Here is a 26,625-nt window from a genome sequence, read left to right on the forward strand (position 1 = left end):
TCATATATCACAACGACAATATGTAGCATTATAACTGCGACATGACATTATTGAGTGTCTGTTTCTGTCCGAATTATCAAAATGTGAACAGGGCTGCCTACAATAATCCAAATACTTGAGTATTCATTTGTTATGTTGGTATTTATTTCACTATGTAGTATTTAAAGGCTTTGTCTTTTTTAAGCCACAAAAACTGTGGCCTAAAATAAACATTATCAAGTCCTTTAGATAGAGCAGTTACTGTTAATATATGAAAATGTTAAAAAATAAACTATAACTGGTTCAGGTCACACCATGACCCAGAAGGATAAGTGGTTTAGATGGTGTGTGTGTGTGTGTGTCTTAGGTTTAGGGTTAGGGTCATAAATTCATGCCAAGCGTCCGCATCTCCTCACTTCAAAGCGCAATAAACGGTGTTGCTTTCTGTGCAGCCACTGAAGCTAAACAAGCAGAGATGCTTCAGAAAGAAATCCTGCGTGTGTGGAAGCACTTTAAATTACCAAACAATGAAAAAAATGCTCAGTGCAGAATTTGAGATGTGATATCTCCACCATTCCCTCTTATTACCTTCATGTTGCTGTTGTCAGAAGAAAACTTTGCATCTCCAAAATGGTAAACTTTACAGGAAGAGGGAAAAACCTACTTTACATTTAATGTAAGTCAATGGTACCAGACCTTTTTCCAAGTGATTTTGCGTTATTTCTTTTGGTCCATTCACCATGAAATTGACTTACAATGTAAAGGGCAAAAGGTATTTTCAAATTATGTCAAAAACTGAAAAACAAAAATGGAGATACAAGGTTTTCTCCCGACAGCAGCGATGTGTTAATGCTGATGATAAAATATTACACAGATGGTGATGAATAATGCAGAGACACAGCTGAACGTGTGTCTGTTTATTAGGATTTATACTGTTAGCATTCTCGGCTAAAGCATTTGGGAAAGGAGACTGAAACTGTGGAGCACTGGCGCTCTGAAAAACAACACAAAGCATTCTCGCAGTATTCATAACTTAAAGTTTTATCACACTTTAGTTTTGTTTGACCTTTTTTACATCAGTAACTGTAGCTATCTGGCTAACTACCTTGATTATTTTGATGTCATGTTTACCTTTTTTGATGTCATGTTTACCGTTTAACTTGAGATAAGATGCTGTAAGATTTGCTTCAGTAATGCGAATTTGTGAACAATCTTATCTTGACCTGTCAGATCTTAACTTGGACATAAATAACAAGACAGGCAGTTTCTGTAATACTGCCCCAGATCTGTTTATTTCAACAAAACCACAATCACAGGACCACAGTTTCCCAGCAGGAGCTGCTCTGAAACTACCACACCAGCTGCGGTCAATCTGCTATTTTCAATATAGTTTACAGCGCTAAAAAGTGGGAGTGTTGCACGAGTTAAAGTTGTGTTTCGATGGATGCAAGATGTGTACCCACGTGCATCTAGTGCAGCTTTGGTCTGAAACTGATTAAAATGGATGTGGTATGTGTTCCATCAACTCAAAATACGATTCTGATGTTTTTAAGGGAGATTTTGAGAACGAGTTTTCATGAAACATCACGCAGTACTTCAAGTCCATAAACTGCAGCTCAGGCCAGCCTTAGAGTGATTACAGCTCACACAGGTGTACACAACACACTTTACCTCTATTGTTAGCCTGGCTGGATGGTTCTGCTGTAGAAGGCTGTCAGCCTGGTCCTGTACTGACTTGATCATCCCTTCTTTTTTATCCAGTTCTCTCATCAGTTCCTGTGGAGGGAAATAAGGTACTTAATTCCTTTTGGCAGAATACTCTTCGCCTGTTTCCATTAATATAACAATTTGACATGCAAAGGCAAGTCAAAGTTTCCAGCCACACTGGTATTTAATATGCCTTTAAAAGTTTGGATTGGGTGTGCCTGTGTAATTTAATAACACATAAAGTACTAGCTGGACACTATAAAGCTGTAGGAAATGAATAAATGTTCATTGGAACAGCTGTAGAAAGCTCTGAAATGACATAAAAAGCCTATAACATTGAGAATTATGTTATAATAAATGTAATATCGAGAATGCTTCATATTCGAAAAGCAGTTTTAAAATCCTGAGACAGATAACTTGACAAAAGTATTGCGAATTGATGATTATGTAAAAATTTACAGCACTAATTTACAACTAAAAATCCTTGAAATATTCATTAAAACATCTTATTGGGGAAAAAGTGTCTGTAAATATAATAAACTTATTAACCTATTATTTCTCCTTCTATATCGACTGAAAAGCTCCGTAATCAGCTTATAACATAACTTATTGTTATGCATGTGCCTAAACATCCTTGAAATACTGATTAAAACATCTTAACAAAAACTTGAGTATCTGTAAATATAATAAACGTAACTATACCTCATTGTATATTGACTGATGACAAACTTTTAAGCATGTTAATGACACAATTGTATACAAAAGCTCCCTAATCAGTTTGCAAAATAACTTATAAACCATTTAATCATATTTCAAAGAGTAAATTGTTGTCACCCCTTCCTCCCTGAGGGACAACAAACTGGGATGTGTTTTAACACCTAAGCTTGGGGTGATCAAAGCCATTTCCTGCTAAAGCGACTTTAAACTCAACCATAATTACAATCGTGCAGGAGCCATAATCTTATTATTGCACAACACACAGTTTTTATTATTTAATCTGCAAGCAACCTACAATTACTAGCAGCATAAGCGCTGCTTTATCTACACAGCCTGAAAAACCATGAAGACAGACAATAGAAAATTGTGGTTTTAACTGCTGGGTGGACTCACAGCATGATAGTCCTTCTTCCTGGAAACGTTGCTGTTCCGTTCGCTCCAGTCGAAGGCCACCTCCTCTTCTTCTTTCTCATTAAGCCAAATTAACTCCTCAGTGGCGTGAGACACAAAGTCATGTAGGCTGTCCAGGTGCTTCTGTCTCTCTCTGGAACAGTTCTGAAGACATAGAATCATGGGAAATGAATAGGAAACTGATTCGAACTTGCTTTAAGGAGCGAATGGATTCAGTGTAAATCCACTTACCAGCAGTCGTCCATATTGGTTCTCCAAGTTGCCCAGCTTCTCCGAGTAGCTCTGTTTGAGTGGCTGTGTCATCTGAATCTGAAAGGTCAGGTTATAATTGTTAGAACTGAAAAAAAAATGTATGTTAAAAATATGTAAAAAAATATGTTAAATTCACTTCTATGGTATAAAAACCTGGTGAAATGTCTGACACACTGCTGTCAAAATGCACAGCTAATGTTGCTATGGGAATATGAGAAGATTAGCAAAAGCTTATTGTACTTGAATCTGTTAAACTAAATAAAAATATCCACATTTTATTTTATGTGCATTTTACCCCACGCTAGATTGTATTCCGCCATTACAGCTGTTCAAAAGTTTCAAAACAATCTGATAAATGTATAAAATGAATTTAATATGCTAGTTCTGTGCAATTTCTGAACATTTCACAAAACTGTCAGCAAGTTTTGGTGCACCATTTCTGTTTATTTGCTGAGTTTAACATTGTAGAAAAACAAAAGAATATAATATAAAATGTGCCATAACTTTTTTGGAGATACGAGATTTTGATCTGGCAGTAATGATACAGAACCCAGCAGTAATATTTGTGACTCTAAGCTCACTGTATTGCCTTGCACAGCTTCAGTAAGATATAACATCAACCCCTACCTCACTAATTTTTGCCTCTTTAAGGCTCATCTGGAAGTCCTCGATGGCTTTGTGAACATTTCTGTGATTTTCTAAATGGGACTCGACGCTGGGAAGATCAGATCCCCATTCACCTCGATCAAGTTGTACCTTAAAGCAATGAAAAAAATGCACCATTAATAAGCAAGATAGAAAAATGTACATTTCTAGACCTTAAATAAAAAAGGTCAGTATTCTCACCTGCATTTCCTCCACCCAGTTAAGCAGGTCCTGCACAAACTTCATATTGACCTCTTCCTCGGACAGGTTGGGGTCTACCAGTGACGACTTCAGCATAGGCTTGCGGATCTGCATCTGTTTCAGGTGCTGGAGGACCCCTGTTTCCACATTTCCTCCGCCCACTAAAGTGGGCTGCAGGCCAGGTGTCAGGGCTGGGGTCATGGCCGGGGTTAAAACTGGGGTGAGGCTGGAGGACAGAGTGGAGCCTGGTGTGACCAGAGCTCCAGGCGTGAGAGCCGGGGTCAGGGCCGGACTCAGGCTTGGGTTCAGGTTCTGAGAGAAGCCTGAGTTCAAACTCTGGGTGATTCCAGAGATCATGATCTTGGTCTGCTCTGAGGTCAGTGTGCGTCCCTTACTGTAGACTGACGAGCATTCTGTCCTGAGGGCCAGCAGGTCATCGCGGAGCTTCGATACCCTGTGAAAAATCAGGCAATTCACAAGTTTTAATGATACCATTAATTATATCATAATTATAATAATCATAACAAATATACGCGGACATTCAAAAGTCATGTTAAGAACATTTACAAATGATTAAAAATCTATTAAATTGTAACACACTAGCATCATATCAGAATAATTTTAAACAGCTGGATGCAAAAGGTAAGCGTTAAATTTGTAAAACGGGACAAATTACAGTTTTGGTCCTTAGTAATGGATTATAGAGCTTCCATAGATGTTTCTAACCTTTGAACAAGCTGATCAGCCAAGTAAAACTTCCCATCCAGTAGAATCTGGATGTCCACCACTTGCTGTCTCAGCAGGTTCTCACATTCCAGCAGGTATCCTGCAACCTCCGCCTCGTTCTGGAACTGGATCCCAGATTCCAACCTCTTTGCATCCTGAAGGTAAGATTTAGACGGAAGTCAATCAACTATCCATGCAGTGATAAAGAAGCTTCCGAGATGCTTATGCTGCTTGAACTTACAGACTGCAGAGATGCCCGTGCTAAGGCCAGCTTGTCCTCTCCAGCCACGCAGTCCCGATGGACTCTGTTTGCTATTTGCTGCAGCATTTCAAGTCTACAGTGACAAAGAGGAAAGACAACACTGAAGCCAGGACTTCACATCAAGTCACAAATGAACTCCTTAAATTCTAAACGTCAAATATCTGGGGCCACACTGCAGCTTCTCAATCTCTTTAGACAATTTACGGTTGGATGAGCAGCATAACAGAGGCTGCCTCAGATAAGCTAATGAGCTAAAACTACTGCCAAACTTAACACTGGATGCTGGATGGAGACTTTTCACCTTGTATGGGTGTTTTTCCCTCTTTAGTGAATGAACTCTTTCTGGACTGAACATCAGAGTATTAAGCGATAAAAGCTATGCCATCTCTGCCTTCACAGTCACAGCCTTAAAGGGGAATCCTACTGATTTGTCAGAGATTCTGCATATTGAAATTGTTGAATGTGAACAAAGTGTGGTCTGATGTAAAATGCTCTGATCTAGAGTCACAATTGTTCACAGTGGTGGTGATAGGAACCAGATCTTCACCTCTAAAAGCTCCCTCACAGAAAGTTTTACACAGTATTAAACAGTTGAGACCAGACTGAGACCAAAATTACACATTTACCATAGTATGTCAAAGCTATTACACCACCATTTGAAGTCCATTCATTAGGACAGTACGTTTAGGTTTAGGATGCAGTCATCGGTTTATGATAGTTTTGTGATAAGGTTTTGGTCAAAATCAACTTAAACAAAAAATACATTTATGGTACAGAGAGATACATGCAGACGAGGCAAAATAGTTTCCAAGAAATTTTTTTTTTTCTCAGATTTAGCACTCATTAACCATCATTTACATTACATATATAAACTCAGAAAGCATGTGTAGGCTCACTGATGGTTGGGGATGGTAAATAAAATGTCTATATTTGTGTTGTAGTCATGGCAACTCTGGTTCCTATCACCACCACCGTAAAGAAACAGGTAAGTTTTTCTACAATGAACCATTCCACATCAAACCACTCTGAATGAGCAAAACCATCATATTTTACAGTTCTGTATATATAGGTCTGTATATTTTCTCTGTCTTCTTGTGACGAAACCCAATTGACAGTGATTTCAGTATTCAACTACACTCTTAAAAAAGATGGTTCTTCAAGGGTTCTGTAAACTATGAACTCTCAAAGAACCCTCTGCATGATGAAATGGACCTTTGCATCATGAAAAGGTTCATCAGACTGATTGAAAATGTGCATGAAAAGACAGTTCTGTATAGAACCATTTGGCTCTATACGGCACCCAAAAGGGACCTTCTATTGTTACAAGTTAGACATTCTAACAATAGAACGCTATTTCGATCTATATAGAATTATTTACAGCACATTCTCCATCAGTCTGAAGAACCCTTTCATGATGAAAAGAACTGTTTAATCACGCAAAGGTCAAGGGTTCAAGTGTTCAGGGTTCTACATAGAACTATTTTCTTTACTAAAAAACCTTTGAAAGATCTTTTGAAATACAAGAACCTCAAACCGTTAACCAAGGACTCGAGTCTGTGCTAAAGCCTGCAGTCAAATAATCCTCAGTGCTGTCGCTGGCCTGCGACCTGTCACCTCACCTGGGCCCATACACAGAGTTGTTGTTGAGATACAGCGGGGTGCTGGAGAACGGCTCCTGTGCTCCACAAAGCAAGTTCTCCGCCGACCCTAGGCTGGTCAGAGTGCTGTTGCTCACGGATGACACGCTACCGCGGTACACCAGGTTGCTCTGCATGATAGCACTGCGGTCAACCGACGCACAAAGTACGGCATCTACCACACCTCCATCCTGGACAGGCACCTGAGAGCCGAGGAGGCTCGAGCACAAAAGCCTTCTGGTGCCATGAGGTTCAGGTCACCACCATTTATAAGCTCATATGTGGCGGCAGCAGAGAAGCCAGCCCCTCGTAATATTCCCCTCTGGTGAAAAACACCTCGCATTCTTCTCAGACAGATGATCTGCTGCAGGTTCAGACAGTTACAGTGTGTACGGGAGGGCATGGAATGTAATACTGAGAGTGGCACACCCACCACTTTCACTCCTCTCCCTCAATGGGCTTAAAGAGGCACTTTATTCAACTGCACAGCTATAATTACCAAGATTACAGCACAACTGTAAAGTATCGATAATGGAGTTGACTCCCACCACAAAACTCAACACAACATTTCCTCTGAGAATGAGTCATATGACTGCAGTACAGCACTGATGTAGCAGCATTCAGACCTGTGACTGTGAACAGACCCATCCCCAACACACCAACTGTGAATACAGAGCGTTTATCTACGAGCAGAATGTGCTACTCGAGGGTACATAATCAAAGCGGGTGTGCACAAGGCAGTGGAAGGGCAACTCTTTAGATCTGGTATTATCAAGGTAATGATTTGACATTTAAAGCAAGAAATCAGCAGAAAATGTAATTATTTGTCTGACATTGCTTCTTAAGTTTTGCACTGGAGCTAATGTAGCTAACAAGTAACTGAAGACTATATGGCGCACATGCGGTGGAAAAAAAAGCATGTGAATTCCAATCTGAGCTTCTCATTAAAGTCACAGGGCCACGAGTCAGATACGTATCCGATCTAGGACGACATGCCAATGGCTCAGGTCAGATTTGAAAAGATCAGATTTGCGTCCACACAGCCCAGAAAACATCAGATCTGAGTCTCATTAGGGCAAAAAATCAGATTTGTGTCACTTCAACCTGGTAATGTGAACGTAGCCTCTCATATGCGGTCCTAGATCAGATTAGTGGCAATGTGACCTTAATGTGACGCTCAGATCGGAATTCATGTGCTTTTTTCACTGTATGTGACCATCATTCAGCGTTTCATTCAGAGCATCATTCACCATGGCAGCAGCGCCGAACAGGAGTTAAAGCCTGTAAATGGTGGAAAAGCAGCTCATCTCACCCTTTTATCCTTCGTCTGGCTCTAATAATGAAGCTGAGAGCTGATCAGAGTTAATGATCTTCTCAGAGAAGCTTGTTCTACTGATTAGTTTGTGCTGATGATGCAGTGATTCATTCACGTGATGTTACTGAGTAGGATGTGGTCATGAAGGTCATTTCAGGAGGCAGGTTCGTTCAGATTAATGATCAATTTGAATCACTTAAATAAACGAGTGTAAACTTTTGTGTCAGAGAGATTGGATTTGAGCAAAAAATCTGATTTGAGCACTGAGGCTTGTAACCTGAACATAGACAAGAAGTCCTAGTGCTCATCTGTCATTTGTAAGCTACTCAAACATTCTCCACCAAATAAACCATGTCTTCTGTGTATTCATGCAAACAGCGATGTAAGTTCAGCTCTAGTGTTTATGGTAGGTGTAGTCCATCAGGTAATTTGAACACTATAGAACGAATGCTTATATCCGGTAGCAAAAAGGCTGTGCAATGCATAAAATGTGCAAAAGTTGTTCAGTTTGGGGCTGTTATGTCATATCTTAAATCATACCTGACTTTATTACCATCTGTCTGCTGAAAAAAAAAAGTTAACCTAAAAATGTCTGAATTCAGAGGATGAGGTGCCACCTGCCGTGCTTACTTTCTTTACCTTTACTTTGTTTTCTTTTTAGAATAACCTCATTAACACTCACACTGGGATGAATGATTTTTAGAAAACTGATCATTATTATGCCCTGTGATTGGCTGGAAACCCATCCAGGGTGTTTCCTGCCTTCTGCCCAATAACAGCTGGAATAGGCTCCAGCTGCCCCCCACTACCCAGAAGAATAAGCAGTTTTAGTTTTTAGTCTCACAATATTAACTTTCCTAGCACCAGGACTACAAGCATGAAAAATGTATATATTGGTCTGATCACACACTTGCCTCTTTTCCAATAACATAATTACATAATCTCAAAAATTTGCTCTGATGCCATTTAAGATACATCTATCTATGAATATATATGGGCATGATTCCGGTTTCAAGGTAGCTGCTAATGTTTTTCATTATGTAATGTATTACTGTCTGTTTAACAGTCTTTTAGCTTAGTTTGAGGCAAGATTGCATGATGTGATCTGAGGTAAGAATGTGATCATTTAGTCATGCATGATGCTATATTAGCTATATTAGCCTCAGAACTTCAGAGAAAATAATAGAAGCAAAATTCAGACATCAAATTACATCTTTGCTGATAAACTATATTTGGGTTGAGTGGTGGTAACTGTGTAAATTAGATGTTTCACTAAAATATGTTGCTCTAAATTTCACTGATCTAACTGGCTGAAAAACAGCAAATCAGAGTTACCTCATTTCCATGTTTACAAGGCTTTTGATTAAATGTATAAAAACACTGCAAATCTCCAGCCCCACTATGCAAATGCAAACCACTGAGAGGACAGAGTAACTCACTCTGCCTCTGTGCTGTCAATGAACTCCAGAGATGGAGAGATAAAGCTGATGAATTGGGCTCATACCTGTCCACCTCAGGCCTCAGGCTCTTCTCCCTCTCCAGCATGGCCACAATCAGCTTGCCCCATTCCTTCTCCACGTCGTTGGGGTGGTAGCCTTGCGGCAGCTGGATGCGACCAAACTCGATCCACACCTGCACCGCAACATCAAAAACACTCAGCTTACAGATCCTCCAGACATGCAGACAGCAGATCTCAGACTTTCTAGTGAATTCCTCATAATACAGGAAAAATTAGAATCTTTTGATGAATACTGACCTCTAGCATTTTGTAAAGATGCTTAATTTTGGTCTTCTCATTCTCTTTCAAAGGGATTTCGCTCTCCTTGAAGTGCAGGTATTGCGAATAAAGTGCCTGTGAAGACAAAAGGAGAATTCATTAGCAGGCTCGTCTCTCTCCTCCCTCTGTGCCCTCAGTGAGATTACAGACAAATCATTTATCGTACCAATGTTCTCCTGAAGTACAGCAGACTTGTCTGATAATCAGAGGCTGATCTCTAGATCTTCAGAGAGGCTTTAAGACTCGTTAACATAAGGGGGACGCTACATATTATGAAAAGCGAGCAGGCACTCTGCCCCAGGCTTCCAAGCTGGATCTAATGAGAGTCAGCAGCAAGGATGAGACTCAGCTCCCAGCTGGTGAGCTCTGAATTACATTTCTGCAAAACATTCAAGAGCCCTGTTTTGGGATAGGACTAGCATTGCAATAAATCCAGTTGGCTAGATCTCACTACAATCAAAAGCCTGTAGGTCCACTATGCATTGTCACTGTAGTCATCCTCAGAGTTCTACACAGATCAGGCATAACATTATGACCTGTTTGTCATGTCCTTGTTTCTACGCTCATTATCCATTTAATCAGCTACACCCGTTTGGTTACTCCGCCCCTGATTGTTCGCACCTGACATGTCATGTCTGCCCTCTGATCTAGCCGTGTTGGCTCTATGACCCTGGACTGTCTTCACCATGACCCTGGATTTGCCCCTAATAAATCTCGCTTATCTCAGCGTATGCGTCCGCCTCCTCGCTCCTCGTTACACATACACATGACTTACTGTCAGTTTCCCCACTGTCCCACTGAGTGTTGTGGCCATCTGCTTTTTAGCCATGCGCTTATGTTTTTGTTTTGTTTCCTTTGCTCCGCCCCCTTTTCTTTCTTTTCTTTTCCTATTGTTTGTATATCGAGTCCTTAGTTTCAGTTCACGGCTATCTAGTCACCTACTGTTCATGTGCCTGCCCTGTATTTTCTGTTTCTTTGTTTAAAACCTTGTAGTTTTTTTTTTTGGACTGCCCTAGTGTTTCAACTAGTTTGTTTTGATTATTAAAGTTTGCTTGCACTTACTTTTAGCCTCATTACTCACCACACATGACACTTACAGTCATATGCAAATGTTTGGGCACCCCTGGTCAAGTGATGTTTTGTTGATTTTTGAATTGAAGTTTACACATCTTCTACAGAGAGAACACACTTCTGCAAATTTGAATGCACAATTACTGTTTATTTACAGAATTTAACATATTGGGGGGAAAAAAAACATCACCTGTGCGAAAGTTATGGTGAATGTTTATATTTTAGGCTTCTTTTTCTCAGACATGTCAAAATCAGCAAATGAACAGAAACTGTGGACTACAATTTGCAGAAAACGTCCATATTTAAGTGTGTTCCCTGTAGAGGCAGTGTTAACTTTCCACTTAGAAAATCAACAAAACGTAATTTAAGTGTTCAAACTTTTGCACACGACTTGAGATTTAAATGAACAGATCATGTGGTTAAACCTTGCTGGGACTCACCTTTAGTTCCACAGGATTGCTGGGAAAGTTTCTGTCAGACATGACTGACACATTGTGTTTGATCCACTGGCTGAGGTAATTCACCATGTTCTGGTATTCCACCCATTTAATGTCGACATCCTATTCAGACAAAAGGCAGAGATTAGTCCGACTGACCTAAGCAGAATAGCACAGTCCTCTCTCTCCAGCACGATGTGTGGATGGTGGTTTAAAAGGATGTAATATCAGGCTCTGCACTTTTCCTCCACCAGATAAAACACTGTCTCTCATATGTATAAGTTTTCATGGGTGAATCTATGACTACATTCACATTATCAGGCTGCAGTGGCACAAATCCAATTTTCTGCCCTAATGTGACTCAGATCTGATGTTTTCAGGGCTTTGTGGACACAAATCTGAGCTTTTCAAATCCGACCTGAGCCGCTTTTATATGTGGTCCTAGATCGGATATGATCATCTCAAAATGATAAATATTACATATTGACTATATTTAAGATAAATTCACTTGCCAGGTTTGCTTAAGTTTTGCACTGAGGCCATCAAGCTAACAGAGCTGGCAAGTAACAGAAGCTTAAGGCAACCCATTAGCATTGCGCAAAAGTGTTAAAAATACAAAGTCACAGAAACAGTATACAGTCATACAGTCAGAAACCACATAAGCAAAGATTACTTAACAGTAATTAAACTAATAAATGGTTATAATCTTCCATTATTTACAGATCCAGAGCAAAATAACACCAGCATCAAACTTGTCCTGGCTGATCAGCTACATATCATCGCTCTCCAATGAAAAACAAGTATCTCCAAAATAGTAACTTTACAGGAGAAGGAAAACACACTAAACCTTTCAATGTAAGTCAATGTAAAAAGATACTGTTCCAAGTGATTTTAGAGCATTTCGATTGGTCCATTCATCATGATTTGGGTGAAATGATGTAGAAAACAAATATTGCCAAAAATGGAGATAAGTGGTTTTCTTTGGACTTCGATGATATGCAGGAAAGAAAAAACTGAGAATTTTATATTTGGCCAAACCATTTTAAGACAGCTTCACACACCTGCTCTTTAAATAATACAGACAGTCATCACAACAGCAGGTGGATGCTTTATTTATGAGTGCAGTCAAAGCGCAGGCCCTAAAATCCTACACTAATACCACACAGACATTCCTCAGATCATCTCTGCTTAATGACAAACCAGCACAAAATCAATACCAGTAAGACATTTTATAATATGTCGCCAGTGTCGGAAAAAAACCTCCTATCTCCACTTTTGTCATTTTTCAGTTTTTGACATGATTTGAAAATACCTGTTACCCGATACATAGTACGTAAATTTCATGATGAATGGACCAAAAGAAATGACCGAAAATGACTTGGAAAAGATTCTGGTTCCATTGACTTACATTGAAAGTAAAGTAGGTTTTTGCTTTTCCTGTAAAGTGACCATTTTAGTGATGATGCTTCCTAATTCCGAGCCCAAATGTTCTTTATCTCTACTCACATTTGCATTGATGCCCTCAACACCCTCTGGTACTTTAGGGAAGACATCGTATAACGTTGATACGTAAGTAATAACTGACTTCTCATCTGGAGACGATACATCCACATCTGTTCAAAAGGAAATGTTCAGTCAACAAAGAAATATAATGCAGTATCTCAAAAGAACATGATAATCGTATGCTGTTATATTATCTTATTAAGAACTGGTAACACTTTCTATGAATGTCGCGTTTGTAAGCATCTATAAACACATTCATAACATGTTATAATGCATTCAAAAGGCATCATAAACATGGCTATAAATATTTATAAAAATGCATTACACATTATTGCCATGCTAATTATGCATTATGAATTGTTAATATAATGCATTTGAAGTACTGTTAATAATAAATTATAAGAGCTCATAAGCTGTATTTGTCCGCTCTAAGTAAAGTGAAGCATACTGTACTAGAGCCTCCTCCAGTGTTAAGAGTGACGTTGAAGTGAAGTATTTACTGAAGGATTTACTGAAACACTAAAACATACACAATAAAGCTCATTACAGGCTTCAAATGTCAGAGTTTAAACTAGTGCTGCCATCAGTGTTTAACCCAATGTGGGAAAGTCAATGTACACCACTGTTAATGTCCACCACTGTTAATGTACACCACCGTTAGCCTGGCACTAACTTAACACTGCATGTCCAATAGAACGCTAGCAGAAATTAGCATTACTGTACTGTAGTGTTACAGAGTGAAGGGTTCTAGTGCTTGATGTTAGAACTAGTGCCAGAACAATTTACAATGACAGCGCTCTGCTATCTCACTTCTCCCTCTCCAGGCCTTCACTCTGCATTGACTTCATGCTCAGTGTGATGTCAGAGTTCAGGGGAGGGGCTAATGGGTACTTGGTTTGCTGTGATGTAATGTAACATTTAAAGTGAGAGCGCTGGGTAAGAAAAGCTCACTGTAGCAGTGATTCTAGGCTGGCGGCCTGTTTGAAGCATGTGAATATTCAGGACTGAAGCCCAGAAGATGCAGGTGGTGAGAAATAAAACACTGGAAATCTCAGGCCATAAATAAACTTTGTATTTGTCTTTACTTTTACGCTCCCCAAGCTGGGACTGACTTCTTTGGCTCTGACAGTATAACATGTTATTAACACTACGTATAATGCATTATATTAACAATTCATAACATACAATAAACAAGGCTATAAAGTGTAATTTAGCGTAACTCATTTTCATAAATATTTATGACCATGTTTATAATGCCTTATGAATGCATGTTTAAATGTGTTTATAGATGCTCACAAACGAGACATTCGTAGATGTGTTACCAAATTTTCTTCAGGAATGAACACAGTAAACCACTCTTAACTGGCCCGCAGTGTTAGTTTACGTAATGACTGAATGACACTGAGGAAGGTGAAACATCAGCTGATTGTGTGTCACTGACTCAGACCCTCACATTTAAATGGAAATTACACTTTTAGTAACGATATAAGGTGTACTTTTCTCAATAATAATGCTACACTTTTGTCTTACAAGCCCCCTAAACCGTGAGAAGATTGTAATGAGCATGTGTGTCCATGAAACTCACCCTCTGGGTCCAGCAGCCGAGCCACTCCCAGCTGCTCAGCCACACAGAACGCGTGCTCTAGGTTTGATCTAGTACTCTGTGCTGAAACTTTGCTCATATCCACCAGGTCAGGCCTACAGTGAGACAGAAATCACCCTTCTGCTTAGCTTACACCACTGAAGTGAACACATTCAGTATTCGGTCACATTTAGAGTTTAATAAGTACAAGGTTAAAGCTACCAATAAACACTAAGGTAAAGTAAAAACATGTTTTTGCAGTTTCACAAATAAAACCTTTTTAAATGGTATTACTGACAGATCATGTGACCATTACAAAGCCTTAAAGGGGAATTCCAGCTCTTTTTATTCATTTCTTTTATAACTCCATCTTTGAGATGTAAACAAACACATTCAGAGTGGTTTGATGTGAAATGATTCACTCCAGGGAAACTTACTTACTTAGATGTTTTTAAAGTGGTGGTGAAAGGAATCTAAAACATCCAGTGAACCTACACATGTCTTCTGAGTGTTTATATGCAAGTTAACAGTAAAACTGTTGTAAATCTGAAGAAAAAAAAAAGAAAAAAAAAAGAGTATTTTGCATTTTTCCCTTCGCCATAACTGATTTCAATAAAGACGCTTCAAGCCAAAATCTTACATTAAAACCATAGTAAAACAATGTCTCAACCACTGAACTATGTTTTCATAGACATTTTGTGGCATTTCATGGAATAACTTCCTGTGAGGGAACTTCAGATGTCTGGTTCCCATCAGCACCACTGTGAACAACCCCTCTGAATGACTTTGTTTACATCTTAACCATTTAATTACACTGAAAATTTGAGAAATCGGTGGAATTCCCCTTTATAGCCATGGCACATCAGATTGTAAAAAAATGAATTACAGTTACAGCACACAGACTGTGATGCAGTGAGAGCTGATTCAGTTCTAGTTTGTTAAACACCACATTCATTGAAATGCTTCATTGGCCCTGATCCAGCTTTATTATGGTCATCTCCAAACGTTTAGGCTTTTAAATCACTGGCAGCTAAGTGTTCACCACCTAATCAGGGATACGGGAACAGCTAGGAATCCAACTGTTTAGTTGACTCGCAATTATATTTCAACTCTGAAGCGCTCAGAGAGGAAGTCTGGCCTCGCTTTCTCTGGGTGGGCAGGATGACACCCCACCGCCCCACCCCCCGCCAAGCCAATCACCAAGCAATGCTAGCCAGCTCAGGCATCTGTTAGCTGATGCGTGTTCTCCTCGGAGCATGTTCAGCTGTCCAATGATGTTGTTCATTACAAAAAGATGTGGTGGGGCTTCACAGGTCGTGAAGGAAGCCTATGCTAGCCTTCGCCCTCCTAGTGTGACGGTGCGACAGAATTTAGACGTTCACGGACGAAAAATGCAAACAGGGTTTTATTAATGTTTAGCAAAGGCGTGGTCAAAAAACGCGCGTGGGTCGTAACCAAAAGAATCACCAGAAGTGATCATAACACTAGGCAGCCAAAAATCAAGGGAGTAAGCAGAAATCGTGGTCGAAGAAACAAGCCAAAAACGTCAAAAACACACATAGAAAAACCAGCTGGCAAAGGTACAAAAAGGGACAAGCAAAAGAGAAGGTCAGAAAAACAAAGGATGGGTCATAACAGGCAGTAACAAACAGATCAATAAAGGCTCAGTATGTTCAGAAAGAAGCAATACCTCGCAATGACTATGACTAAAGCCCGACTTAAATACTAGGCCAAATGAGTCATGACAACAAACACAGGTGCACGGTATTAACAATCAGGGGACTGCGAGCTCTGATAGGTGCGTGAGCGACTGTCCAAAGTCATGTGATCTCCCGAGGGATTGTGTGCAATGGAGTCCGTTCTGGACTCCAAGTCCGAGGGAAGTTGCTCATGCACGTGATCTCCCAACGCATTCTGGGAAATGCAGTCTGAATGCGCCTGAGGCGTGACACCTAGCACTTGTGGTACCTTGTGGTATCATGTGACTCCTAACTAATGGGTGGGATTGGATACATCTAAACTGGTGAGAGAACTGGGAAAAAATGTATCATGCATTTATCATGTACAGTCTGTTTATGCTTCATTGCAAGTTCTGTTCTTAAGCCCCTTTAAAATATAATGGGGTGTAGGCATAAGGCATACCCATTTTTTCAACCAACCACAGATTAGAATGACTGTATAAAAGGGAAAATAAAACCAAATGTACAATTAATGCATATTATCATCACTTATTTAAACGATAACCAATAATATTAATTAACATTTTGGTTATAGCTGCTGATACCCAAAAAAACACGGCATCTATTAATACACAAGGGAAATATGTTCATTAATTCATTGGTGTGCCAAAACGGAGGCAGTGATGTATCATTTAGAGCTGTTGAGCAAACAGGAAATGCCAGAGGTGTCCAAGACTTTCCACTGCTGACACCATGTGTTTGTTTAAGAGCAACGGAAGTTCCACCACTGATGAGTGTTTTCAGATAAGCAGGAACATTCCACAGGGCTTACTGACCACAGATACACAAACCACAGGCACACTGGAGGACCATCTACAGTAGCACAAGACAAATCATGACGAGAGACACCCTCAGAGTTCTACACAGACCAGGCATAACATTCTGACCACCTCCTTGTTTCTATGCTCATTGTCCATTTTATCAGCTCCACTTACTCTATAGCGGCACTTTGTAGTTCTACAGTTACAGACTGTAGTCCATCTGTTTCTCTGATACTATGTTACCCCCCTTTTACCCTGTTCTTCAGTGGTCAGGACCCCCATGGACCCTCACAGAGCAGGTACTATTTGGGTGGTGGATCATTCTCAGCAATGCAGTAACAATGACGTCGTGGTGGTGTGTTAGTGTGTGTTGTGCTGGTACGACTGGATCAGACACAGCAGTGCTGCCTGAGTTTTTAAACACTGTGTCCACTCACTGTCCACTCTATTAGACACTCCTACCTTGTCAGTCCACCTTGTAGATGTAAAGTCAGAGACGACAGCACCCAAATAATGCCTGCTCTGTGAGGGTCCATGGGAGTCCTGACCACTGAAGAACAGGGTAAAAGGGGGCTAACAAAGTATCAGAGAAACAGATGGACTACAGTCTGTAACTGTAGAACTACAAAGCGCACCTATAGAGTAAGTGGAGCTGATAAAATGGACAATGAGCGTAGAAACAAGGAGGTGGTCAGAATGTTAGGCCTGATCGGTGAATTTAGACAGGGAAAAAGATGTGAACTGTGAATCTGTGCATTCTCAAATCTCAATGTAATAAATCTCAGTATTGACATGAGAAGCAGAACAGCAGCATTAGGCCCCTCTTCTAGCTCAGAACCTTAGACTGCAGGCTTGAAGTTCTACAGAAGACATATGAAATATAATCCATGGGGAATCATGTGACTCTCTACAGCAGCAGAAGTAGGACATGATGAGAGAAAGTTATATTTAGTCTGGCCACTGTGTGATCAGGTCAGGTGAACACTGCACCTGTCCTAAATGTGTTCCTGATAAAAGCATGAGGTTTGCATAATGTATGGAGTCAGTATGTCTGTGCTCAAAGAAAATATTTCAATATTCAAAAAAAAAAAAAAAAAAGAAGTAAAAATCAACATTAAGCCCTGGTTTCAGACTGAGGCCAGAAATCCAAAATAAGCCAAATTTTGACAAAAATACAGTGAAATTGTATTACCTATACTTGTGAATAAGAGCATTAAATAGCCTTCCGTCCCTCCAGGAGGTAGTGAAGTTGTCACAACGGACGCCCACGTAGCCCTCGGTCATCTGCTGGGACCACAGCAGAAGCCTCTCCTTGGCCGTCATGTCCTCGGACTCCCCAGTAACGTGGATGTCCGAGATCTGTGAAGGAAAATAACGAAATTCCTCTGTTAATCACATTTATGTCTGAATATGAAAGTCAGCATTTTCCTCATAAAAATATTGAGTTCAAAACTCAGAAAATATCAGGTAAAAGTCTAAAGATTTGCTGTCAACTAGATTTACTGAGAAATTCTCAACACTACACTGCTAGAAATAAAGGTTCTGTGCAGAGACATTTTTCGTTCATCAAGGTACAAACAGTGTAAATGTTCCCCCAAAGCTACAGCAGTGGTTCTAAGGTCTGACTGTGCTCCTTAAATCAGTTTTTCCAGGTGAAAAGTTCATATTTGTACCTTTTCATAACCGTTTTAGAACAGAACAGTAGAATAAAAGCCTGGAGGCGAGACGGGGTGTGTGGAGTCAGTACAGCTTAGAACAGATCATTTCAGTGGATTATGCTTCAGTTATGTTTCCAGACTAAAGGTACTGAGATGGACACTTGAGGGTCCCACCCCAGTGACAAGAGGGGCACTGACCCAGTGACAGTTCAGTACCTTTATTTCTGAGAGTGTTCATGAAAATCATGCAACTGTAATTGTTTTCAAAGTAATATTGTCAAATGGACATTTCACACTTGTCCATCCACAAAATCAGGGCAAGAAAATCAAAACATTTCCCATCAGGCCACCGAGCCAATTAATAGTAATAATTAATTGCCAGAAGCTCAGAAGCATGATTAAAGTAATCCTGCACCAACTGTGAATTTTTTAGTCTATTCCGATTCCAAGCAAACACATACCGACTCCCATCTTGCCCAATCCAAGTCCAATTGCATCCCCGGATTATAGTATATAAAATTCATTTTCATCTAAAAACATGCTTAAGTAGCAGAAAAGGTCAAATGACATTTAGAAAAAGGAAAATATTAAAAGCTTTACATTAATAAGAATTCTGCAGTCACGCTAGCTGCTTGGGGCAGCTGTGGGCTGGAGGTTAGGGAACCAGCCTTGTGACCGGAAGGTCACCGGTTTAATCCCCTGACAGTACGTGACTGAGGTGTCCTTGAGCAAGACAACTAACCCCCAACTGCTCCCCGGGTGCTGCGGATAGGGCTGCCCACTGCTCCGGGCAAGTGTGCTCACTGCCCCCTAGTGTGTATGTTCAATAGTGTGCATGTGGTGTTTCACTGCACTGATGGCTTAAATGCAGAGGTGAAATTAGCCCTTTGTGGGACTAATAAGTGTCACTTAACTTGACACTAAAACAGATTATCAATTCACAACAAAATCTGCTCTGGATGAAAGGTTATCTGAGAATTTAAGTGGTCCGTAAAGTTCTAAAAATGTGAGGTGTGTGGCCAGCAGCACCATGCAATAGCCAATGCTGACCCCCACATACAGCTAACTATTCTTTCATTTCCAGGAATGCCTGTTCACCGCATGAAATAACATTATGCCTGCAATAACACATTTGAAATATTTGCAATATCCATCATTCACACATGATGTCAGGAACGGCCACAGAAAAAAGTTTGAGAGGAAGAACAGTAGAAGCGGCCATTAAAAACCACAAAATAAAAGGTTGCATGCTCAGTCTGTGCCTGCCTCGCTGACCCAAACAGAAATACAACACTTAGGAAAATGAAAAAACAAAATGATCTCAGTTGACCCCGTCTGGCCACAACAACCTCTACAGGCTCAAATTAGAGTTAAATGCAAAATGTCTATACACTGATCAGGCATAACATTATGATCACCTCCTTGTTTCTACACTCATTGTCCATTTTATCAGCTCCACTTACTGTATAGCTGCACTTTGTAGTTCTACAGTTACAGACTGTAGTCCATCTGTTTCTCTGATACTTTGTTAGCCCCCTTTTACCCTGTTCTTCAGTGGTCAGGACCCCCATGGACCCTCACAGAGCAGGTACTGTTTGGGTGGTGAATCATTCTCAGCACTGGAGTAACACTGATGTGCTGGTCGTGTGTTAGTGTGTGTTGTGCTGGTACGAGTGGATCAGACGCAGCAGTGCAGTGTATTTTACGTACATTAAGTAACTTTCACGTACACTTTTTAAAAATATGGTTCTTCAAGGATTCTTTAGTGAAGGAAATGTTTCTATATAGAAGCATGAATACTCAAAGAACCGTGTGGTGTGCGCCTGTCCACCGGGCCAGGATGGCAGCCGCTAGAGCTGGCAGGAAGGCTGGGACGTAGCATCGTGAAAGCGTTCTTCAGATTAATGGACATTGTCTGTAGCTGTTTCTGTATAGAACTTTTTTGAAAAGGGTTCTACGTGGCACCAAAATGGGCTGTTGTAATGTCGAGCTTGTTGTAACAGAAGAACCCTTTTGGGTGCTATATCAAACCGTCTACAGCACGTTCTCTATCTGAAGAACCCTTTCACAAGCAACAAATCCTTTAATCATGCAAAGGGTTTGTGGTGTGGGCCTGTCCACCTGGCCTGGATGGCGATTAATGGAGAGTGCCTGTAGTTGCTTCTATAAAGAACCTTTTTGAAAAGGGTTCTATATTGCCTCAAAAAGGGTTCTGCTATTGTCATGATGTGAAGCTTTTGGGTTCTATATTGAACCACCAACAGCACGTTCTCCATTAATCTGAAGAACCCTTTTATAAGCAAAGAACCTTTTAATGATGCAAAGTGTTCTCTGAGAGTTGGCTCTATATAAAACCATTTTCTTTACTAAAGAAGCCTTTCAGAATCATAATTTGTGTGCAGCTTTGTATATTCTGTTTGGGTTAGAGTTGGGGGTTTGTGTGCTACCTGTGTTAGCCAAGCTAACAACCACACCATCCATCACGTTTATGTCAGTCAAGAGCAGTTATGCATGTCCAAATCATTGGGGTTCACAGTCACACAACAGAGTACAACAGAGGAAATGTGAAATACTAAAGGCCACTCTTTTGAAGGTGACTGAACTGTATGAAATTGTTTGCTCAACTCTATAAAATCACTGTGCTGCGACTTTACCAGCTAACAACAAGCACTTGCCTTCACTGAAAAAGACATCGTCTGGATGGCAGCATATGTTGCCAAAACATGTATGTTGTACTTACAACATACATGTTGATGTGCACTTCACCCATGCCATGCGCACTAATGCAGCCCTATACCATCATGAATACTGGCTTTTGAACTGTGTGCTCTGATAACAAGCTGAGCGGTCTTTAGCCCAGAGGACACAAGTGGCCATGATTTGCAAAAAAATTTTCAAATGTTGATTCGTCAGACCACCGGACACTTTCCCTCATTACATTTTAAATGAGCTCAGGCCGTGAGAAGGTGGCAGCATTTCTCGATCCTGTTTATATTCAGTTTCTTCTTCACGTTTTAGAATTTTAACTTGCATTTGTAAATGCAGTGATGAACCTGTGTTCATAGACAGTGGTTTTCAGAAGTGTTTGCTCAACTCTTTATACTGAACAGAAGGTACAAAGCACTGTGTCTTTAAAGTAACAAGCAGCTGCTGATTTAGATCTGCATGGCTCATCACATCGCTAGAGATCTTCTCACATGACTAAGCACTACTGAGTCCTGCTCACCCTTCTACAGCACTCAGCTCAGGAGAGAGAAGTACACCAAACAGACCGACACAATCACAACTCTACACACACAACCACAACTCACTGCAGTTCAGACTATACTGACCGTGAACAGCTAAGTGATCATTATAATCACCAGACGCTCTGACATTTAAGCAAACCTACAGGCCATTTGCAGTGTAATAATAGCTCGTCCTGACAGAAGGAGGAGAATGTGGTGTTTAGACTGCTGGTGAAGGAGGACTGAACTCTGAAGCACGACCCAAACACACCAAAATAGTTCTGCTCCAAACACCGCCAACCACAGAAAATCCAGAAAGTCAAGGAAAATTCTTTGGAAAGTAACGCAATGACAAGAAGCCGAGATCACTCAGCCAAAATGACCCAAACACCACCAGGACAGGAGATATTCTGAAAGCATCTGACACTTGTCAAAATTTTTCTAGGCGCCACCACAACATGATCTGTAGGTATTAAAAAATGCATACACTGTAATTACATGGAGCTCAGTCGAATGGACGTGAAGACAAAAAAATTCAATTACAAATTATGTTTTGTTGATTTTCTATATGAAAATAAGTTAAAATGTCCTCAACACTGAACCCAAATATGATCTTCTGTACAATTCAATGCACAAAATGTAAACTGTGAACTTACTGTTGCATATAATCTTAAAAAAGATGCTTCTCCACAGGTTTTTTAGTAAAGAAAATGGTTCTATGTAAAACAATGAACCTTTGCATGAATAAAAGGTTCTTTGCAATCGGCAGTCTGAAGAACCTTTCCATGATGCAGAGTCTTGCAGATAGTTTTGTACAGAACCTTTTTAAAAAGGGTTCTATGTAGTGCCAAAAAGGGTTCTGCTATTGTTACAATATCAAGTTTGTAACAACAGAAGAACCAAATTTGGTGCTATGTAGAACATTTAAAAAGGTGTTCTACAGAACCATATACAACACATTCCATCAATCTGAAGAACCATTTCACCACACAAAGAACCCTTTAATCATGCAAAAATTATTTGAGTGTTCATGGTTCTATATACACCAATCAGGCATAACATTCTGACCACCTCCTTGTTTCTACACTCATTGTCCATTTGATCAGCTCCACTTACTCTCAGCACTGTCAGCTGAGGGGATCGAACCAGTGACCTTCCTGTCACAAGGCTGATTCCCTAACCTCCAGCCCACAACTGCCCCTATTTGGTTATGATGGTGAAGATTTCCATTATCATTTCCATTGCTAAGAAATAATGTTGAAAAACATCATTGTAATCACATTCTTTCATATCCTTGTTCTTCTTTTCTAGCAGTTAATTTTTTTTATTATGTGTTATCACAACAGCACATACAACACAGTTTTATTTAGAACTATATAGTCCCATTCAGAACCATTTCATGCTTAAATGGTTCTTTGCAAGGTGAACAAACTGGACAAAATAAAAGCATAAAATATAAACTGTGAACTTACTATTGCATATAACCTTAAAAAAGATGGTTTTTCACAGGCTTTTTAGTAAAGAAATGGTTCTATGTAGAACCATGAACACTCAAGGATACCCTTTGCATGATTAAAAGGTCCGTTGCATCGTGGAAGGGTTCTTCAGATTGCCGACTGCAGAGTCCTGCAGACAGTTCTGTATAGAACCTTTCTGAAAAGTGTTCTATGTAGCACCAAAAATGGTTATGCTGTTGTTACAATATCAAGTTCGTAACAGAAGAACCATAAACATATTCTCCATCAATCTGAAGAACCATTTCAACGTGCAAAAAGTTTGAGTGTTCATGGTTCACATTGAACCATTTTCTTTATTAAAGAACCTTTGAAGAATCATTATTTTAAGAGTGTAGAAACATTTTCATGGTTAAGGCTCTTCAGATTAGTAGAGAATGTGCTGTAGGTGGTTCTAAATAGAAGCTGTATAATAGAATGTGCATCTGTTTGAAAAGGGTTGTATTTAACATCAAAAAGGGTTCTGCTACTGTTACAAACTTCACATTAGAACAAAAGCAGAACTGTTTTTGGTGTGGTACAGAACCCTTATATAGATATAGAAAAGGCTCTATACAGAACCATCCACAACACATTCTCCATCAATTTAAAGAACACTTTCAATATGCAACCCTTTAATCACACAAGGAGTTATTTGGGCGTTCATGGTTCTGTACAGAACAATTTGCTTTACTAAAGAACCCTTGAAGAACCATATTTTTAAGTGTGAATCTGTTAGTTTCAGAGCTCATTTCTGCCCTCAGCTCTGATCTGAGAGCTCTGTGTTGATTTTATTCCTTGTTCTTATTAAAGATTCACATGATCTCAAAACGCCCTGCGATGGACTGGCGACCTGTCCAGGGTGTATCCTGCCTTCCGCCCGAAGACTGCTGGGATAGGCTCTAAACTAAACTACTAACACTCAACCATTAACAATCAACCACCCTGAACCACTAACACTCAACTACTAACACTCAACCATTAACAATCAACCACCCTGAATCACTAACAGTCAACTACTAACACTCAACCATTAACAATCAACCACCCTGAACCACTAACACTCAACTACTAACACTCAACCATTAACAATCAACCACCCTGAACCACTAACAGTCAACTACTAACACTCAACCATTAACAATCAACCACCCTGAACCACTAACAGTCAACTACTAACACTCAACCACTAACAATCACTAACACTCATCCACTAACAATCAACCACTCTCAACCACTAACACTCAACCACTAAAAAAAATCAACCACTAACACTCAACCACTATCTCAACCACTAAAAAATCAACCATTAACACTCAACCACTATCTCAACCACTAACACTCAACCACTAACAATCAACCACTCTCAACCACTAACACTCAATCCCTATCAACCACTAAAAAAAACAACCACTAACACTCAACTACTAAAAAAATCAACCACTAACACTCAGCCACTAAAAAAAATCAACCATTAACACTCAACCACTAACACTCAACCACTAACAATCAACCACTCTCAACCACTAACACTCAACCACTATCAACCACTAAAAAAACAACCACTAACAATCAACCACTAACACTCAATCACTGTCAACCACTAAAAAAACAACCACTAACAATCAACCACTAACACTCAACCACTATCAACTACTAAAAAACCATCCATTAACAATCAACCACCCTGAACCACTAACAGTCAACTACTAACACTCAACCACTAACAATCAACCACTCTCAACCACTAACACTCAACCACAATCAACCACTAAAAAATCAACCACTAACACTCAACTACTAACACTCAACCATTAACAATCAACCACCCTGAAACACTAACAGTCAACTACTAACACTCAACCATTAACAATCAACCACCCTGAACCACTAACAGTCAACTACTAACAATCAACCACTAACACTCAACCACTAACAATCAATCACTAACACTCAACCACTATCAACCACTAAAAAATCAACCACTAACACTCAACCACTATCAACCACTAAAAAAACAACCATTTACAATCAACCACCCTGAACCACTAACAGTCAACTACTAACACTCAACCACTAACAATCAACCACTAACAATCAACCACTCTCAACCACTAACACTCAACCACTATCTCAACCACTAAAAAATCAACCACTAACACTCAACCACTAAAAAATCAACCACTAACACTCAACCACTAACACTCAACCACTATCAACCACTAACAATCAACCACTAACACTCAACCACTAACACTCAACCACTAAAAAATCAACCACTAACACTCAACCACTAAAAAATCAACCACTAACACTCAACCACTAACACTCAACCACTATCAACCACTAACACTCAACCACTAACACTCAACCACTAACACTCAACCACTAACAATCAACCACTAACAATCAACCACTAACAATCAACCACTCTCAACCACTAACACTCAACCACTATCTCAACCACTAAAAAATCAACCACTAACACTCAACCACTAAAAAATCAACCACTAACACTCAACCACTAACACTCAACCACTATCAACCACTAACAATCAACCACTAACACTCAACCACTAACACTCAACCACTAAAAAATCAACTACTAACAATCAACCATTAACAATCAACCACCCTGAACCACTAACAGTCAACTACTAACCCTCAACCATTAACAATCAACCACCCTGAACCACTAACAGTCAACTACTAACACTCAACCATTAACAATCAACCACCCTGAACCACTAACAGTCAACTACTAACAATCAACCACTAACACTCAACCACTAACAATCACTAACACTCAACCACTATCAACCACTAAAAAATCAACCACTAACAATCAACCACTAACACTCAACCACTATCAACCACTAAAAAAACAACCATTAACAATCAACCACCCTGAACCACTAACAATCAACCACTCTCAACCACTCTCAACCACTAACACTCAACCACTATCTCAACCACTAAAAAATCAACCACTGACACTCAACCACTAATGATCAACCACTAACACTCAACCACTATCAACCACTAAAAAATCAACCACTAACACTCAACCACTATCAACCACTAACACTCAACCACTAACACTCAACCACTAAAAAATCAACCGCTAACAGTCAACTACTAACAATCAACCATTAACAATCAAGCACCCTGAACCACTAACAGTCAACTACTAACACTCAACCACTAACACTCAACCACTAACAATCAACCACTAACAGTCAACCACTCTCAACCACTATCTCAACCACTAACACTCAACCACTATCAACCACTAAAAAATCAACCACTAACAATCAACCACTCTCAACCACTAACACTCAACCACTATCTCAACCACTAACACTCAACCACTAACACTCAACCACTATCAACCACTAAAAAATCAACCACTAACACTCAACCACTAACACTCAACCACTATCAACCACTAACAATCAACCACTAACACTCAACCACTAACACTCAACCACTAACAATCAACCACTCTCAACCACTATCTCAACC

At 39.9% G+C, this 26,625-nt stretch overlaps 1 protein-coding gene across 6 annotated transcripts in view; it reads right to left on the bottom strand.

Annotated features, from left to right (window-relative positions):
* Positions 1–26,625, bottom strand: part of dst (dystonin) — a 273,589-nt gene that overhangs the window by 128,558 nt on the left and 118,406 nt on the right. For 5 of the 6 annotated variants that reach the window (XM_037538377.1, XM_037538378.1, XM_037538379.1 and 2 more), the window contains 13 exons: positions 17,915–18,081; positions 14,226–14,338; positions 12,644–12,750; positions 11,141–11,260; positions 9,609–9,704; positions 9,357–9,484; positions 4,880–4,973; positions 4,639–4,793; positions 3,913–4,366; positions 3,694–3,822; positions 3,046–3,123; positions 2,797–2,958; positions 1,651–1,755 (listed from right to left, as the gene is read on the bottom strand). In XM_037538377.1, the coding sequence (XP_037394274.1) occupies positions 1,651–1,755; positions 2,797–2,958; positions 3,046–3,123; positions 3,694–3,822; positions 3,913–4,366; positions 4,639–4,793; positions 4,880–4,973; positions 9,357–9,484; positions 9,609–9,704; positions 11,141–11,260; positions 12,644–12,750; positions 14,226–14,338; positions 17,915–18,081 (1,908 nt within the window). Of the gene's footprint in view, positions 1–1,650; positions 1,756–2,796; positions 2,959–3,045; positions 3,124–3,693; positions 3,823–3,912; positions 4,367–4,638; positions 4,794–4,879; positions 4,974–6,519; positions 6,789–9,356; positions 9,485–9,608; positions 9,705–11,140; positions 11,261–12,643; positions 12,751–14,225; positions 14,339–17,914; positions 18,082–26,625 lie in introns of those variants that run through there. The other variant, XM_017694132.2, reaches the window with a different exon arrangement.

This window comes from Pygocentrus nattereri, chromosome 5 (assembly GCF_015220715.1).
Source record: "Pygocentrus nattereri isolate fPygNat1 chromosome 5, fPygNat1.pri, whole genome shotgun sequence".
Classification (NCBI taxonomy): domain Eukaryota; kingdom Metazoa; phylum Chordata; class Actinopteri; order Characiformes; family Serrasalmidae; genus Pygocentrus; species Pygocentrus nattereri.